This window comes from Stegodyphus dumicola, chromosome 5 (assembly GCF_044657685.1).
Source record: "Stegodyphus dumicola isolate Sdum_Otavi_A_Nest chromosome 5, ASM4465768v1".
Lineage (NCBI taxonomy): Eukaryota > Metazoa > Arthropoda > Arachnida > Araneae > Eresidae > Stegodyphus > Stegodyphus dumicola.
The window spans coordinates 161,539,777-161,560,328 of record NC_140772.1 but is presented as its reverse complement, the minus strand read 5'-3'; the positions used below and the strand labels follow the sequence as shown (position 1 = coordinate 161,560,328).

The window sequence follows — 20,552 nt, the reverse complement described above, 5'->3', positions numbered from 1 at the left end:
GAAATAACAGAAAGTAATTATGAGAGTTGTGTAGCATCACTAAAAGGCATATATGGTCGAAAAGACCTGATACTTAATCCATTCATGAATAAAATTCTCAATTTAGAAGCTGTTAAAAATTCTGTGAATGTAAAGGCTTTATGTAAATTGTATGACAAATTAGAAGTTTTGATTTGTAATTTGGAAGCTTTAGGGGTAACTTCTCATATGGACATTTACTAATTCCAATATTTTTAAAATTAATTCTGGATGATTTAGTTTTGGAATTTAATCGGCAAAGAAGATCGAAAGATAAAGTTGAAATTTCGGAATTAACACAATTTATTAAAACAGAAATAGAATGCAGGGAAGTTTCAAATTTAGAATTAAATGAAAAAAAAAAATCATGTATCTCAGCGATTCAATCAATTAAAATATGAAACTAAAAAATATGTAAAAAATACAGCCACGGCAGCATTTAATACTGCAGTTAACCGAAAATGCATCTTCTGTGATAATTTGCACAAGTCATTTAAATGTTAAGTAAATGTTTTTGATAAATTAAAGATCTAAGATCTTAAACTAAGATCCAAAAATCACTGCTATTCTTGTTTTTTAAAAACATTTCATACATCAAAACAGTGTAGAAATTAAATGAGGTAGAATGTATCACAATGAATCGATTTGTACTAATAAATCCCATGTAAATAAAAAGTCAGAACAAAGTTATTCTGAAAATGAAACCGGCCCACCAGCGGCCGAGCGGTAAAGACGCTGAACACTGGTAGTTCGGTCTGAGGTTCGAATCCCGCGAACGGGCTGGCTGCATGGGCGTTTTCATGGTTTTCCCCATGTGTAACGTGTATACGAGCCAGTTTCCCTTAGAAAGTCCTCCACGAAAGGCATCCCTCCCTTTAGGCAGATAGCCCTCGTGTGCTTTGCCATAATTAAATACACCACCAACACCTGAAAATGAAACCGAATATCTGACTCTCAATTATGAGGAAAGAAATAAAGTTCAAAACTTAAAATTGATTGATTCTGTTCCTCAATGTAATAATAATGACTGTAATGCCAGGTAAATAATGTTTGTTGTAAATATAAATCACAAGTAACTAGATTAATTCTTGATCAAAGTAGTCAAAGATCCTTTATAACGAAAAAATTAGCCGATTATTTAAAACTTATTCCAATCCGTTATGAAAGACTCGTTTATTCATTTGGTGCAACCAAGGCAATGAATCATTCCTATCTGGTAGTTGAAACTGAAATTTAAAACTAGAAACCAAATAATAAAATTAAAATAAATATATACAAAAATCTAAAAGGTTTCAGATTTTAAATTACATCCAAAGGTGTTTTTTTTTTTTTTTTTTTTTTAATGTTTTGTGTGTTACCTTTATTTATTAAATATCATGTTCTTTGCACTTAAACCATAAAATTCCGTTCAACAGCAATGTCGCAAAATAATTTTAAAATGAGCATATCTTTAGAATTTCCGATACACAGTTCCACAAGCTGGAGATAAAAAGGTCGCCCCCCCCCCCCGTGTAGAACGTTGCCATTGCTCACTTTGAAATCCTTGAGTTTTTTAATCAAAAATTCGTTAAAGTTTTACAAAATATGAAATTGATAATAAAACAAATTCCAAATTTGGTCTTCCACATGCCCATATTCGTAGGAGGATTATGTCATTCGAAATTCGATGGCTCTATGTACTGTTGTTTTATCACAATGCAAGAATTATACGTACATTTATGCAGATTTTTCATTATTTAATTTCTTCAAATATAACGCAGGACTCTAAAATTTGGTGGCAACAGTTTGAAAAGTGAAACGGACATTTATAACGATTTAACGCAAAATCGCAAAACGAAAACAATAGTCCTTCAGGACAAAAAAGCCCCTTTGGACTAAAAATTTAATGTTTGGTCTCGGATGTTATTTCCTTGGCACCCATCAATATACCTAGTAAGCAAATTACAGACTTCATGGAGCATTTAGAGTTGCAGATCCCTGACTGCTCTGGTAAAAATAACACAGATGTTGAGATATTAATTGGCAGGGATGAATTCTGGAATGTAGTTTATTCACAAAGTACGAAAATATCTGAAGGGTAATATGCAGTCAGTTCTGTTTGGTTGGTTGGCTGCAGAAATCGAGAAAATTAAAACAAATAAAAATTGTTCTGAAAATTTAGCGGTAATGACAAACACTGTTGTATTGAAGGATTTAAGAGTTTTGGGGAATTAATGATTCTGATTATTATTCCGATATTGACTGTGAAAAAATAGACCAGTTTGAAAGAAATTTGCAGTCTAAAAATGGTAGATATGCAGAAAATTTAATCTGGAAATACAGTCCGAATAATCTGGGAAAATAATTTTAAGGTAGCAAAGAAATGATTTGTGAACCTTCAAAATAAATTAAGTAAAACTCAGGAGATTTTTCAGGAATATAAAAAAATAATTAAAAACCAGATATTAGAAGGAATTGTACACGAATGTCTGAATAATGATACAAATTCAGGATATCTTATGCCACACTGAGCAGTTATACGATCTGGTGCAACCACTAATGTAAGAATTGTGTACAACGCTAGCACAAGAACACAGAACATGAATTCATCAAATGACAAACTTGAATCGGGACCTAATCTAAATCCCAATATACTAGACATTATGTTAAATTTTCGTAAGTTTAAGATAGCATTTTGTGGAGACATTGAAAAGGCATTTTTGATGATAGGAATTGCTGAAGGTGATAGACAATTGCGAAAATTTCTTTAAAATTTCTTTAAAATATGACTCTTTTAAGATTATGCACATGTGTCACGTACCTTCAGTTTGATTATATCACCTTTCATTTTGGCTGCTGCCATAAAATATCATATTTGGAAATATAAAGATAAAATGCCGGACAGTTTTGAATGTTAAATTCTTCTATCTATGTCAAAGACCTGTATTTCAGAGCAGAAACATTTGAAGGTGCATATCGGTTATCTGTAGATATGGTTAACATATTTAAAGGATGCTGGGATGAATTTCAGAAAATTAAGTACTAATTCTAAAGCATTAAATGATTTATGGGTCATAACCCTCCGAGCCTTATGGGTTTAACCCTGAAATTTCAAAGTTCTTCAAAATGTCATGAATAAGTGGTATTTTCTTGATTTTAATTAAAAAAATGACTCTCTCATTTTGCACCTTGATTCCTTTCCTTCCAATATACATCCAAACCGAAATCAGATACATTAAAAACTAGCAGAAATTTTTATGTATAATGAATATAGAAGGATGCCTTCTATGCGGAATTTTCCGGCTGTAACGCTGAGAGGGTTAAATAAGCTAGAGAAATCAGATAACAAATTAACTAGTGAATAAAATTTTTTGGGCATGAACTGGAATTCCATTGAGGACAATATAATGTTAAATTTAAAAAATTGAATTGACTTTTCTACTGAAAACAATATAACTACAAAAAGGAAAGTTTTACAAAGTATCAGCCAAATATATGATCCATTTCGATTTATTGCACACTTCATTATTCGGGCAAAAATCATTATTCAAGAAATCTGGTGTTCCAATGCTAACTGGGATGAGGTCCTACCTGCAGAGATTAAGGATAAATTTAACATTTGGTGGGATGAACTTTGTGATTTCACTGAAATATCGATACAATGGAATTTCTTTGATGATGATCCAATGAATATCAGCCTTCACTTATTTTCGGACACAAGTCTTAAAGCATATGGGGCTATCGCATATTTCAGATACTGTATGAGTGATTCAGAAATTAAAACTTCCTTTCTCATTTCTGACCCTGGAAAGAGAGGCAGGTAAAATGCACCTTACTATAAACCAGGAAAAAGCTAAACACATGCAATGCACAAGGGACTCCTACTCACCTGCAAATATATACTTATAAATTTGAGGAAGTTCATAGCTTTATATATCTGGGCTCTGAGCTTAACATTAATACCAACATCACACCTGAAGTACAGAGGAGAATTAAAGCTGTCAATAGATGCTTTCACGTATTAAAGAAATATTTAAAATCAAATTTAATTAAAAGAAAAAGTCATTAATTTATAAATGTCTAATCAGACCTATACTCACATACTCTTCAGAAACTTGGACAATGACACAAAATGATGAAAATGCCCTTGGTATCTTTGAGCGGCAGCTACTAAGAGCTATTTTTTGATGAATACAAGTTGATGGTGTTTGGCACAGATGCTCAAATTTAGAACTTTACCGTACCTACAAAGAACCCGATGTCATGAAATACATAAAAATTTAATGGATTAAATGGGCTGGCCACACTAATTAAGGAGCACACAATGCAGAAAATATTCCTGGCCAAGCCCACTGGAAGAACTCAGATGGGTTGATTACCTGAAAGGGAACCTCGTCACTTTAAGAATAATTAAGTGGAAGACCATGGCCAAGAAAAGAAAGGCCAGGAAGAAAATCATTGAGAAGGCCAGGGCCCACCCAGGTTGTCGTGCAACTGAGGAAGGAAGTCCTTAAACGAAGATGAGCCATTCAAAGCCCAAATTTTGAATTTTTTTATTACGTATTTAAAATTTTTAAAAACTTTAATGAATTTTTTATTAACAAACTCAACGATTTCAAAGCGAGCAATGGCAACACTGTACAGAAAAAAAAACATTTTTATCTCCAGTGTGCGAGACTGTGTAGATATGCTGCTTTTAAATATTTTGTGATATTGCTGTTGAATTGAATTTAATGTGTTTTAAGTGCAAAGAACAAGGTAACACACAAAATGGTAAAAACAAAACACCCTTTTGGATGTAATATTAAAATAAAAGGCACCAGAAAACAGTTCCAGAAGTCTAGCAACATGATATTAATATGGTTTCCCGAGTCAGTTTTGATGGCTTTCAGAAATACTTGAAATTCAAAATTTAGCTGAATTTAGAATTTGTTCAGTGTATGAAATCTGTGTTGCTATGTATTATTAATTATATAAAACTGTTAATTTCTTCCTGCTCATATAGAGAGATTATTTAAAGACAAATCCATGAAACCATAGCTCAGATTAAAATGTTCTTTTCCTGCAAATAACCTCAGAATACTCGACTCTTATTATGTACTTTTAAACCTGATAAAGTTGTTTTCCTTTCTAGTGATGTACAATTCAAAAATATTAGAAATGATATTATAAATTGGGAAGCAAAGAAAAATATTAAAATTATCAAAAAATACTATTTTACTAAACATAAATTTAAAAAGAAAACAAAGCTATGCAAAATGATCTACTTGCAGTAACTGATATTTTGAGTTACAAATCCTTATATTTAATTATTTTTTAACTCATTACATCAATTATCAAAATTCAAAATTGAGCACAAACCTGTAAGCTTCAGCTGCTTTACCAAGTCTCGATGTTTTATAACATATATGACCTAGCAACTGAATAGCAAATGAAGAGAAATCTCCAAATTCATTGACAATTTCATCTAGACTTTTAGTCTTTGCTATTGAATTTCCAGCTATGGAAAACTCTGCTTCAGAAAACCTATAAAATATTTTATACTAATAGCATAAAAAAAATAAATTTTATTCCATACATTTATAGTACCTGTATTTCAAAAGACAACAAACAAACCGCTTATAGATAATTAAAAGAAATATTGCTGCAGAAATTTTATTGTACAGTACAAATTGCACATCCTATTTAAACACACGAGCTGCTTAAATTTTAGCTTTGCTAGATAAACCAAACAATTTTATTAGGCTTACTTTTGTGCTCATCCTGTTATTGTAAAAATTAACCTAGTGTATTTTTTTAAATATTCAAACAAAAATTAATTTAAAAAATTGATTTTTCAATTAAACTCTAGAATAAAAGAACCTTATAGCTGCACTTCCACTGGCCAATTCTACACCATTTACTTGTACCATATCTCCTCCTGTCCTATTACGAAAAAAGAATGCTTAATTTTCATCATAACTCATTATGCAAAAATGTCATTGGTGTGTGCAAGTGTATCATTGATTGGTATATGATCTTAAAGTTATCCTGAGAGCAAAACATAGTAATATTTGTTTCTGTTATTGAAATATTTTTCATTTTTAAAAGCTTCATCTCTATTATAAAATAATGAAGAATCTGTATGCATGCATGTTCTCACATTGTGGAAAAATGGTGGCATGGGTAATCCTGTATCCAAACATATGCACCTCAAAGTTCAAATTTTCAATTTCATATTTTGTGCAAATATGATGTACTTTTGAAGTATTTTATTATTTCACTTTTTCTTTAAATTTCTTTAATATTTTGAATTGGGGTATTGCTTATTTGAAAATTTTTGGTTTTAACATAATATAGGAGTTGTTTTTCTCCACTGAAGACTGAGAATAGAATCTGCCCAATCTGATTTAAAAATGCCTTTTTTTGCAGACATTTTGCAACTAAACAAAAGAAAGATATGAATTTAATGAAATTTTAAAATAAATTCAAGTATTTTATATTTATGTAGTAACATAGATGAGCAAAATGTATGTTTATTAAATTTCGCGGTAGTATGTCATCATACTACTAGAATTAGTTTCAGGATTATGCCAGGTATTTGAAAGTATTATTAACTAATAACAACTAAATTTAAAGGGAAGAAGCAACATTAAATGATAAGAATAACATTAAATAAAGTTAATTACTTAAAAACTGAATTACAATAATCAATGAAATTTTGGCAAATATAGTTAGTTGTATTAAATGGTTAGCCTAGATGACTTTTTTTATTATTATTATTATTAATATTACTGCAAAATCACAAATAATTATTAAAATTATTATTTACATTTATTAAAAAGAAATAAAAAGACTTAAGAGATTTTGCAGTAAAATCTTAGTATATGCTACGGCCTTGGCACGATTTTGAAAATTGTCGCCAACCATCATAATGTCGCCAAATCCGTGTGTACCACACATGGAGGTTAGAATAAAGTAGTACATAGAGGCTATTCTAACCTCCATGGTACGCTATAGTAGGAATAAACAGATTTTGTTTTATACGAGAACGGGAAGGTATTTTCTTTAGCTCAACATGCATGTCACAGAAAATTGGCTTTACGCCAGCTGCCTGAAGGACACTCATGTGATACGTAATTCCCCAAGAAAGTGATTGCTTCCAACGTTGGTGCAAAACTCGCTTTTTTTTCCAAAGGGGTGTCGCTGTAAGAAATTCCCTGACTTTTCCAGATTTTGACTAAAATACTTAAATTCTCTGACTATTTTGGTTAATTTTCAAATTCCCTGACTTTTCTGGTTTTCCAAGTAGAGTGGCAACCTTGACCCTCCATCTATAACAACGGGCTTGCCCAGAAACAAAACCACTGCACATGTTCGACTGATGTTGGAGTATATAAAGCGGCTATGCATTGTCTTACCAAACATAGGGTGATTAGCAACATAATGGCAAAAGCAGCTAAGTTATAAGACTTTGATAAAGGTAAAATTGTTATGGTTCGATAACTGGGAGCATCAATATCAGAAACAGCGCATTTAGTGGACTGTTAATGTGCAGTTGCTGTGAGCTCATATCGAAAGTGGCATATGGATGGTGAAATGACAAGTCACCAGTCAGCAACGTGTTGTCGATGGCGCATTGATTCCAGAGGAGAGCGGAGACTGATACGCATTGTTCACCGTGACCAGAGCTAGAACAGCCAAAATCACCACCAACTCTACAAGAGTGGTGACCCAGACCGTATTTCTCAACACACTGTGCAGTGTACATTTCTGCGTATGGGCCTACGCAGCGGGAGGCCGAAGCATGTCCCTGCAATGATGGCAAATCATCACCAGCTGCGTCTGCAATAGGGCCAAGAAACTTTGGAATTGGACATTAGGAGAATGGAAGAAAGCTGCATGATTCGACGAATCACGGTTTCTGGTCCATCACATCAATGGGCATGTGCTAATACCCCAATTTCCAAACAAAACCCTGGCTTTCAGATGCACATTTGTTGTGCACATTAGGACCCGTAATCGCTATAGAAGAATCCCTGATGTCCGTGCACTACGTGAACATTGTTGCAAACCTAGTTGCTTTTACCACATTTGTTGTGTACATTAGGACCCGTAATCGCTATAGAAGAATCCCTGATGTCCGTGCACTACGTGAACATTGTTGCAGACCTAGTTCACCCAATCATGATAACAATATTTCCGGCGGGGAATAGTGTTTATCACCACGATAATGCAGATAATGCACCATGTCATAAGAGTTGAATTGTCAAGGGAGTGGTTCGAGGAACATTCCAGTGACTTTCAAGTCATGTCTTGGCCTCCAAATTCAGCTCACATTAATCCAATACAGCATTTGTGGTCTCACCTGGAAAACCAAATTCATGCTGCCATGCTAACCCCCTCACAATGTGCAAGAATTGCAGGCTTGTGAGTGCTTGATACCAGATCCCTCGATACCAGATCCCTTGATACCTATCAGCACCTTGTACATTTTTTCTCTTTTATAATAATTAAGTGTTATGAAAATTCCCAGGAACTGTTGTTCTCATAACCAAGAAAGCTTGACATAATGGCTTCATCGGCAAATAAAAAATATGTTCAATGATAATAATTAAAAAAAGAAAAAGTCATTAATGAGCTTAATTAAAACTTAAATTTTGCAAATAAAACTGAAAAACGTTTTACAAAAATACACACTATATTTTTTTTTTTTCATTCAGATATTGATGTCTTAACCCCATTTTCTACCTAAAATATTCTGTTAAGACATCTTACAAAATCATTCTCAGGAAAACAATACATTTTTTTTAACATCTTGAAATGGAAAAACACTAATTATGCAGATCTGAGATAAATAAATTTCTCAATATAATAAAAAAAATTATCTTGTAGTATTTGAGAGAGAAATGTTATTATCAGAGAAAAAAGGGAGAAAATATCTTTACTTTTTAAGGTCAACACAACACCTAGCATATAAGAAGCGACACTGAGAACTGCGACAGCCTTTACGTTTTAATACAGAATATGCTGCACCAATTCTTCCAGCTCGATAGTAACATGTAGCTAAGAGATACAATGTATCGTCTGAATCCACTAGTTTAAAAAAAAAAATTTTATATACACATGTGTAAGTACAGATAAATCAGAACATAGTTTATGGGTGTTACTTATTAATACAAACTAGTAAACTTGCAAAAAATAGTATGAAGCAAAAAGGATTCAAATTTTTACCTTCTGCAAATAGTCTCTCTGCTATAAAAATTGCATCTTCATAAGCATAATGATTTAGTGCATGCCAAACAGCTGCCTGGAAAAAGAATTTGTACATTAATATATATATATATTATAAATGTAAAGCAATAAATCTACATAAAATCAAAACACTATATTAAGTATGTAATGCATATTTCGATGAATGTTCACAGCATAAAAATAGACATCTGCTCAGTATCCTGCGTTATTTTAAGAGATATAACTTGCCAATTTTTTCATTAAAGAATTTAAAAACATGATCACTTCAGTAACAGTAGTATTATTTTCTGTTGGAATTAATCAGATCAGAGAAAAGATACTAAAATTTGATCATTAGCTAAAACTGAAAGAAACAGAGATAAACTGATTTTTTTTACTACATAGGCATTATAAAATCACAATATTTTCATATGGAAAGAAGAAATTCGTACCAGCATATATAAGAAGTTTACGCTAGCAATTTAAATTTTCTTTGTGTTCAAGTTTTAGTGTAAACAGAAATAAAATGTGTCTGGTTAGCATTCCAAAAAATACCACATTCACCTGTAGAGTCATTAACTGGAAGCAAAAAAGATGAAAAATATGCAACCGCCTTCGCCGGGAATCGAACCACGGACCTCTGGAATACCGGCTCAGCATGCTACCGTTACACCACGAAGGCACGCTAGGGAAGTGGGAGAAATACCTTATATACTCCCCTTTTTAAAGGGTGACTAGGGTTTTTAGGGGACCTAGTCACCAAATCCTGGGGGCAGAGAATCATCGTTCACAACCCTTTTAGTCCGGGCGCCACTTGTAGAGTCATTAGGTTAACTGGAAGCAGAAAAGATGAAAAATATGCAACCACCTTCGCCGGGAATTGAACCATGGACCTCTGGAATACCGGCCCAGCGTGCTACCATTACACCACGAAGGCACGCTAGGGAAATATACACCAACAATTTTTGCTCATTTTTACTTTACAATACAATTTATAATGGATTAGTAATAGATGTGCGAACAAAGAGTTCTGAAATTTCATATACAACAATGAATGGATGATTTACTAATTCTGGTAAAACAATCAAGGGGCTATCTCCGTAACAAAAGGAATAACTTCATTGAAAGAATTTTTGGTACATTTCTGCTAAAGAGGCACCAGCCAGCAAATGTTGCAGTTCGTTTATATTACATCATTAATAGTCATGCAATATTTAATGCGAAAAATGCCAAGGTTTTGTATGGTTTCGACACAGTGCACATTAAATTACCATATGATACATTAATGTCATTAAAAGTTAATTTTTTCAAATATTATGTAATATTAGTTAAATTTCCTGCCAACATTTATGTTTGGCACTAAATAGCATCTTATTAACAGTAAAGTAAGTACCCAATTTTCAAATAACTAACTTGTAATTTATTATGCATGGGTAAATCACAAAGCAGGATTTATTAAATTATAAGAAACTGGACCTAAAATGAGCTTACCACCCATTCAATTACTGATGAGTACTTTGAAAATAAGTAAATTATTTTGGTGAGATTTATTTATAACTTCCTTAAAAATAAATAGTCGTAATTTTGTGTGTTTATACTTTTTTATTTACTGCTGCTATTTATTGAAAATTATTTTGCATTTCATTAATTAGTAGGAGAGAAGGAGCATAACAGCAGTTCTAAATAATTACGTTTATAAGCAGAAAAGATTATCTGATCATTGAAAATTCGAGGATTCTCTCTTAAGAGGATGCCTTTGTGAAGGACTGAGGAAATCTTGCTTATATTTATGTTATACTTTGAGAAAACCACAAAAACAACTATGTAGCCATCATGTTCATCGAAGTTTGAACCCAAAACAGGTTTATGGTGGAAATCCTCAAAGCAGTGAGTGGAAACATTCATCTTTGCTGCACAATATGCATATGCACTCACCACAGCTCGAGGATAAAACCTTTTTCGCAGAGACTTACATCACTACTCACCTATTTAACCTGCTCACTACTAATGTCTAGTGCCGATTTGTTCTAATGTTTAAATATTTAGCCTCTTGCAAAATGTGTTTTCTTTTTTCTTTTTTTTCTCAAATGGCTAATAAAGTTGGTTTTAACTTTAGCTGAAATTTGCGATTATTAGGCCTCTCTGAATACTTTATTTGATGGAGTCTAATCGTGATCAAAAGCAAGAACTACACTGATACACCATACATTTCAACTACACCTGTCTTGAAAACTGGTTGTGATTTTGCACATGATTTTGTTTCGAATATGCATCTCCAATTATAAGATCTTGTGGTCCAGAACTTATCCGAATGAAGTATGATGCAGTTTTATGTGCTGCTGGAGAAATTTTTGAGCAATCTGTATGCAAAGGGTGTCCCAAAATTAACACAAGATTTGAATTTGGCACCTATTTTTGCATTAAGTTGTTGGCAACCCTGAAAAAAGAACAGTTTGAAAGCCAAGAGTTTAGGATTAGTGAAAATGGAGCATTATACGATACAACAACATGTCTTCATTATTGAACAATATTTTTTAAATAATGAAAGTTTGGCGGCCGCAGTTCAAAAATTTTATACAAAATATGGTAAAAATAGTGTTTTAACCTCGTCAACTGTGAAAAGGCTAATTGAAAAATTCGTGGAGACTGGTTGGAGATGCTAAACACACTGGTCGTCAAAAAACAAGCCATTCAAATGTCAATATTGAAGCAGTGCGTGAGAATGTCTGTGAAAACCCAGGAACATCAATTCGGCGTTGTGGACAAGAATTGCATATTTCATAAAGCTCTCTACAGCGTATATTCACAAAAGATCTGTGCCTTCATGCTTACAATATTCAATAACACAACAACTGAAGCCTAATGACCATGAACAGCGAAGAGAGTTTGTGGAATCGATTATTAATCATCAAAAAGTGGATGCTAGTTTTTAGAGGAAAATAATCCTAAGCGATGAAGCACGTTTTCACCTCGATGGCTTTATTAATCTTCAAAATTGCCGTGTTTGGGGTTCGGAGAACACACGTGTGATTACCGAAAAAATGCACCCACAATGTGTCACTGTTTGGTGTGGATTTTGGGCAGGAGGCACCATCGGATCATACTTTTTGAGAATGAGACTGGTCAAGCAGTAACTGTTAATGGTGCTCGATATCGCAACATTATAACACAGTTCTTTCTGCCGAAATTGGATACTATTGATGTGGCCAATATGTGGTTTCAACAAGACGGTGCCACATGCCATACAGCCAATGAAACAATTCAATTACTGCATGACATATTTCCTGATCGTGTAATCTCTCCTTTTGGTGATCAGAATTGGCCCCCTAGATCGTGTGATTTAACACCATGGCATTTCTTCTTATAAGAGTATTTGAAGTTAAAGGTCTATGTCAACAATCTAACAACTGCATGTGCATTACAAGAGGAAATTAAACGCTGCATCAATGAAATTCAGCCAAAGTTATGCAGAAAGTGTCACGAAAAATTTCGACGAAAGGGTGCGTATGCGCCAGCAAAGCCGTAAGGCCATTTGCCCGATGTGTTATTCCATAAATAACTCCAGTGCTGAAACTGGAGTATCTTTTAAAATTATCTATTTTTTGAGTACAGTTACGATTAAATTATTTTTGGAATTTAAGAGTAAATGTTTTTAAAAAAAAAACTGACCATTTTATTGAATTTTTGATTGATTTTTAGAATATCTTTAAAGTTTATTTTTTAAAGAAAATATTTTTTAAAGGGGGTATGCTTTACGCATGCGCACTTGATTATTTTTCCTTCCTATAATAAAACATGTGGAGACTCTTGATTCTAAATTTCACTTTGGCACTAAATAAAATACCTCATTATTGAAAAAACAATTATTTTAGCATAAATTTGCACGATCAATAAATTTGGCTAAGTAGCTGCATATCTTCTTGGCATACATCTGAAACTACATTCTACATAGAAACATTGTTGATTTTACTAGTAATTGAATAACAAAGAGTACGATAACCTTTTATATTGACATTACGCCTGGCGATGGTTAAAGTTAAATCGCTAAGAAATGTTGACGAGGAAAAATTAAGCAAAAATTTTTTTCATATGCTAAAAGTAGATCTTCTTCATTATACCCACAGGCCAAACAATTACATTTACTGCTATTTGAATTAAGAATAACTGATTTGTTATTTACATAAACCCAGAACCGGCGCCAGGGCTTGTATGGCCGAATTTAGAGAAGACAAAATTTTTGGAATTTAGAAAAGCACCAAGAAAAGCAACAAAATTAAGGGATAATAAATTTTTTAGAATTTAAGGAAAACACTGACACCCAAAATTTAGAACTTAGGAAGGCACCTGGTAGTAGAATTTATGACCCACAGATACTGCATCAGGCGGTAAGATATCTAGCGCTGGCCCTCAATAAGCCTTAAGTATATGTGGAAATTTATTTATTCAGAACTCGAATAAGCATTAAGCATGTGCAAGAAATAGACGTAAGTATAATAAATAACTAAACTAATACAATTCAAGCTTAATTGTCTCAGTGAATGATAGAAGCAAGACAAAATTTAGCAGAACAACTTGTCCTACATCGCCAATCTCACAATACATAGCTAATAATGTATAGCGGATGCTATTAAGCTAGACTAAAATTATACTTTACCGATTCCTAGGAATTTTAGTTAATACAGCAGATTGTGCTGTTTTTTAACTTTCTGAATTGATCCAGCTCATTATTTTTTGCAGGCTGTTATTACAGCACTTTTATGAAAATTAAAGTTTGAACTTTTGATTATGTTGAAATAATTCTGGAGCTGAAACAAAATCTACAAAGCGAGAGCATGTCTTGCGGTCCATTAAACAAAGAGTGGAATTGCTGGGAAAAAAAGTGAATAATCCGTCTCAAAATCTCAAGGAATATGGTATGGGAAAATCAACTGTATATGACATAAAGAAACAGAAAAGGGAACTTTTTTAAGACTCCAACACCCCAGTCGCAATGAAAACAGGAAAAGTTTAACAAATTAAATTGAAAAATTATTTGTTATACTAAAAGTGATGTCTGAATGGGTCAGACAGCATCACAGCAAAGGTGTGCCATTGACAGGTCCAATGCTAATAGCTCAAGCCAAAATATTTCATGAAGAAAAAAACTTAAAAAATTAATGCATATATTCGACAGGTTGGTTAACCACATTTAAAAGTTACCATGGTAAAAAGCAATTAAAAATTTCATATGAAAAAACTTCAGCTGAACTATTTGCAGATGAATTCATTAATAGTGAAAAGTTACCTCCAGAAAAAATTTACAATCCTGATGAAACTGGTATTTTCTGGTCACAAACTGGTACAGTGAAATACCTTGGCAACCTCTAAACCTCTACAGAAAAGGCTCCAACTAGTGTCAAAGATTTAAAAGTGAGACTGACAATTTTAGCATACGTAAATGCTGTAGGAACGTACAAGTGTAAACTTTTTGTAATCGGAAAAAATACATGACCTCGAGCTTTAAAGGAGTAAAGATTTTCCTCTTTTCGTATCGTGCAAATAAAACAGCATGGCTGACACTAGCGTTAATGAATGATGGTTTGAAAATCGTTTCATGCCCGAGGCTCGACAACATTTGAATTCGGTTGGTTTGCCTAATGACGCAAAAATTGCCATAATGTAGACTACTGTTTGGCTCAAACTTCAACATTCAATACAAATACATTATAAAAGCTTTATAATGTACATTAAAAAAGTTTTATAATGTATTCGTAATATTCTTTTCTCCAAATTGTATGTTCATCATTCAGCCTATGGACATCAGAATAGTGCACACACTGAAATGCAAAGTAAGTATAAAATAGCATTCCTAAATTCCATGTTAAATTTCTTGATTAATGCCAAGACTACTCACAGCCAAATTTAGATTTGATAAGGCCCTACATTATTTGAGATATGGAGCCCTTTTACAAATCTGTTATAATATATTTTAATACTATTTATACTATATTTAATTTTTTTATGGGGCCCCCAAGAAAATGGGAGGCCCTAAGCTATAGATTAAGTAGCTTTTACGTAAATCCGGCTCTGACAATATTCAAGAATTTAAAAAATATTTTAGCATAAAATCCGTTATGTGGAGCATCGCAAGACTGTGGGAGGATAAGTGTCCGGATGCTTTACAAAATGCTTAGCATAATTTATGGTACCATATTTCAAGGTAGGATGATGAAGATGATAGCAGCAAATTCAGGAGTTTTCAGTTATCACAAACCAAAGGTGAATTTTTTTCAATTAATGGATTTCATGGGGAAGCGGTAATATATAAAAATGATATAACAGAAATTTTTTATTGTGATGACACCTCAATCATCAGTCAATTAACCCGCGAGCACACGCACCGATCCGACGAACACGCGCCGGGTATGTCATACCCGAATAAAAAGTTTGTAATTAAAAATTTGCCGAATAAAATAAATTGGTTTTTAAAAGAAATTAAAATGTAAAACCAAGTTAATACTTCATTTTAGGCAAAATATGAAAGAATAAGGAGAGGTAAAATTATTTACTTAAAATTTTTTTAACATTGTTTACAAAATGAGATCATATGTTCCATACATATACTTTTGCTACAATTTTCACAAATGAATCTAGTCTTTCTATCTTTTTTCTTGGGGCACTCTGTACACCTCTTGTAAGTAATTTTAGGTTTTTTTGGGGGGTGGTTCATTGTTAACATGTTCATCGATGGTCAGTGTTTGTCTAGAATCAGGAACTACAGATGCTCGTCGTCGTTCATTTTGAACACTTTCTATTAGCTGCATCCCTAAGGCTTTGAGAAAAGTACGCCTGGTACGGTATTCCGTTGGTGGTTCCTTCTTTGATAGTAGAATTATTCTTGCATTAATGGCAGCCACGTTTAACACTGAAAAGAAAATCACCATAGGCCATCGACGTGCTACTCTTGCTGTAGAATACGCAGCTGCCATCTCATCTACAACATTGACTGCTCCTTCTGTCATGTTATGGAATGTAATGATTTCAGGCGTTTTAGATTCCCCAGTAGATTGATCGATTTGATCGCCTGAATGCATTGTGGATAACAGGATCACACTCTTATTTTATTTCGGCACATAAGATACAAATGTTGCTTCTTTCTGAAAACCGAAAATTGAAGAATATACTTCTCTTTTCTTTGCCAGAAACTCAGGTGGGATTTCTCTCTTATTTTTACGCATTGTACCTACTATCGTAATTTTCTTCTTTAGGAGATCTTGAGATAATTCATATCCCATATACCAATTATCAACTGTTAAATTTCGACCACAGTTGTATAAGGGCCTTATTAAACGTTTGACAACTTCGCTTGCACCATTTTCAACTTGAAATGGCCCATCTAGTTGTTTACCAGCATAAATTTCCATACTCCAGGCATAAAATACCCTTGCGTCTACAAGAGCAAATATTTTTATGCCATACTTTGCTGGCTTGTTGAGCATATATTGTTTGAAGGAACAACGACCTCTGAATGATTCCAACTTCTCATCAATGGTAACATACTCTCCTACAGTATAAGCCTTTTGGCAATTTGTGATAAAATTTCTAAAAAATTCTCTGATTGGAGCTAATTTATCAACTTCTCTTCTAGTGGGACGATCTCTAACGTCATCAAAATGGAGGCATCGTAAAAGAAAGAGGAATCGGTTCACTGACATTGTTTCCCGAATTATACCCATTCCTGTCCCGTCTGTTGCCCACAAATCTTTTACGTTCAAATGGGATGATTTATAAACTCCACATAAATACAGCAATCCAATTAAATCTTTGATTTCCAACTCATTCGCATCCCGTTCACGAGTGAAATTTCCAAGTACTGAAACAATATAAATATTTGTATTGTCGACTACATGTTTTAACATATCTTCATCAATAAGCAGTGACCAGGAATCTAAAGGTGTTGAGACGTCTTTAGAATATTTCGTATTTCCAGGGAGTTTACTTATAATATTTTTGGCGCCAATTCTAACATTAGTCTGGAATTTATTTTTGTTCCATTTTACTCCACTACTCTCTATGGATGAATCATGATTACTATTATACTCTTCGTCATCAACATCTTCATCGTCTTCACTAAATGAATCCTCATCAGAAGAAACTGTTTCAAGAAGATTTCTCAATCTTTTCATCTCTTCATCGTAAGGAATATACGGCGCCATGCTTACAACTCAAGAAAAACCTATACTAAAAGCTTGAAAACAAGAAGTGCGAAGTGACTCACTGAGAAACGCGAGTACACGCGCGGGTATGACATGCCCGAACAATGCTGTTCATAAAAAACCGTTGCACCTGTCACCTCAGGAATTTCCCCCATTTAAGTATGTGACCTTGAACTCAGCTACACCAAGTTTCGTCCTTTTATGAAACAATGGGTGAGAAATATACAAAAAGAAAAATGCACATGGGTATGACATACCCGTTGCGTGTGCTCGCAGGTTAACGGACAGCGGAATCTGTATTATAGTTCTAGATCGAGAAAATACCGCCACCGATAGTGAAGAAAGTGACGGAGAGGTTACTGAAATCAAATAAATATCGTTTGACAACTTAGTGGGAATGCTTGACGCAGCAATTACAGCACTTGAACAATGGAACTTTGTAACTGAACAAGAAATTATGTCTGTCTAACATTTTACCTTGGAGTTAAGTTTACATCGCATCTCTAGTTGGTTATTTATCGTTGCAGATGCAAATCAGCCAATTTTAGGTGCTGATTTCCTTAAGAAATATAGATTATTATTCCTTAAGAAATATGGATTATGTTAATGTCGCTAATAAATGCCTTATTCAAGGCCTGGTTTGCCATCACATAGCAAATTGCTTAAGATTTTGTCTGATTTAGGCATATCTGTATTTCTTGGCGGCTCTACATTTGATAAATTACTTGCTGAGAATTCTGAGCTCAATATTTCTTCTTATGTAGCCAACAATAATCAAACTTCAACAATTGTCCATTATATAGAGACTAAAGCTCTCCCTGTGTTTTCTAAACCTCATTGTTTGTCGCCATATTTACTCCAGGTAGCACGACAAGAGTCTGAGCAGTTTATGTCACAGGGAATAATTTGGATGTGCTGAATTTTTATCAATGATTTTTGCCTAAGGCAGCTATTACCCAAGCTCCACTTCATTCTCATTTAAAAGACTCTAAGAAGAATGATAAAAATCCCATTCCTTGGACAGCAGAAACAACTGCAGCTTATAAAAAGTGTAAAACTGATCTAACAAATTCAATGACATTTTGTTACCATGCCTCTGGTCAGCAGTTGTCGTTGATGGTCGATGCCTCAGATGTGGCTATTAAAGACGTTTTGCATTCGTGACACAATAATGGCCTTCAACTACTGGCTTTTTTCTCAAAAACTGACTTTATCTGAAATTAAATACAGTACATGTTAAAGATAATTACTCACTATTTACTGAGCTGTAAGGCATTTTCAAATTTTCACGAACAAACTGGTGTTTACAGATGAAGCCACTTTTCGTGTTTCTAGCAAAGTGAATTGCCATAATTTACGATTTTGGCATACAGAAAATCTGCATAGGGTACAAGATTCCCCAAAGGTTGTTTTCAGTGCCATTTCCAACAGATGAATTTTTTGTCCTTTTTTTTTCCTTCATGGATAAACCGATAAACAGGTGCATTTACCAAGATATGCACTGTTAAACAAAATGGTGCCATCTAAGCAGAAAAAAAGGGTCCTGTATTTTGGAATGTGCCAAAATATCATTTATCGTCGTTCGAAGACATTTTCATATGAAACGTGAAATCATCACAATATGAAATGGTAAGTGAAGAAGTTTCAGGACACTGGTGGCTTGTATACAAAAACCAGCCTAGGATGAAAAGTAGCCAAAACTGAAGTGGTTGAAGGAGTCGTACGAGGGCTATCCAGAAAGTAGATTACGTTTTGGAATAAAAAAATAAACAAAGTATAGGAAACAAATTTTATTATATACAGATGAAAGCCACACTCAAATACTACTTTTCTACATAGTCACCATACAAATTAAGGCATTTATCGTAGCGATGTACGAGCTTGGAAATTCCTTCGTCGAAAAATTCGGCCGCCTGTGCCTTCAACCACTTCGTTACCTCTTCTTGCCTTCCATCTTGCACAAAACTTGTGGTAACCAAGCTTTTCGCTGATGATTTCGTGCAACAAACTTCGCGAAATTTGTGGAAAACTCAAAGAAAGTTCCGTTATTGTGAAATTTCGATTTTCACGGACTTTAGCATCGACTTTTTCGAGAAGTTCGGCGGTCACTATGCTGGGTCTCCCACTTCGATCTTCGTCGTGAACATTGGTTCGGCCATTTTGAAATCTTATGACCCACTGACGCACTCCATCTTCAGTGATAATGTTGTCCCCATACACTTCACGAAGCTGCCGATAGATTTCTATCGGTTTACAGTTTTTTGCAGTCAGAAACCTTATTACTGAGCGCACCTCGCAGCTCGCGGGATTTTCAATTAACGCAGACATTTCAAACCGTCACAGTATCTGAACGGAGCACAGCACGAACCTCTCACTAGCACGGCTAGATGCAGACTGAGCTGCGCAACGCTCTGACCCCAAGATGGCCGCGCTAGCCCCGCCCCTAGCGGACACAGACGGAAACGTAATCTACTTCCTGGATGGCCCTCGTTAAATGTTTTTACAAAGTCTCACACAATCAATGTATACTGCAAACTCTGAACTCAATGTGCCTCATGTAATAGTGTTACGGAAACATCAACAATTTCGGACACATATCTCTCTCATGGAGCCTTCTGTGAGAATTTGCAAGGTAAAGTCAAGGTAGATGGTTTTGCGAACAAACTGGTCTTTACAAATGAAGCCACTTTTCATGTTTCTGGCAGAGTGAATTGCCATAATTTACGATTTTGGCATACAGAAAATCTGCATAGGGTACGAGATTCCCCAAAGGTTGTTTTCAGTGCCATTTCCAACAGATGAATTTTTTGTCCTTTTTTTTCCTTCGTGGATAAACCGATAAACAGGTGCATTTACCAAGATATGCACTGTTAAACAAAATGGTGCCATCTAAGCAGAAAAAAGGGTCCTGTATTTTGGAATGTGCCAAAATATCATCATTTATCGTCGTTCGAAGACATTTTCATATGAAACGTGAAATCATCACAATATGAAATGGTAAGTGAAGAAGTTTCAGGACACTGGTGGCTTGTATACAAAAACCAGCCTAGGATGAAAAGTAGCCAAAACTGAAGTGGTTGAAGGAGTCGTAAAATGTTTTTCCAAAGTCTCACACAATCAATGTATACTGCAAACTCTGAACTCAAT

The 20,552-nt window shown here is 34.1% G+C and overlaps 1 protein-coding gene across 3 annotated transcripts in view; it reads right to left on the bottom strand.

Annotated features, from left to right (window-relative positions):
• Cdc27 (cell division cycle protein 27) overlaps positions 1-20,552 on the bottom strand; it is a 179,120-nt gene that overhangs the window by 143,657 nt on the left and 14,911 nt on the right. For all 3 annotated transcript variants that reach the window (XM_085817312.1, XM_085817313.1, XM_085817311.1), the window contains exons 2-4: positions 9,211-9,286; positions 8,925-9,072; positions 5,359-5,523 (exon numbers count right to left, since the gene is read on the bottom strand). In XM_085817312.1, coding sequence (XP_085673438.1) covers positions 5,359-5,523; positions 8,925-9,072; positions 9,211-9,286 — 389 coding nt within the window. The remainder of the gene's footprint in view (positions 1-5,358; positions 5,524-8,924; positions 9,073-9,210; positions 9,287-20,552) is intronic.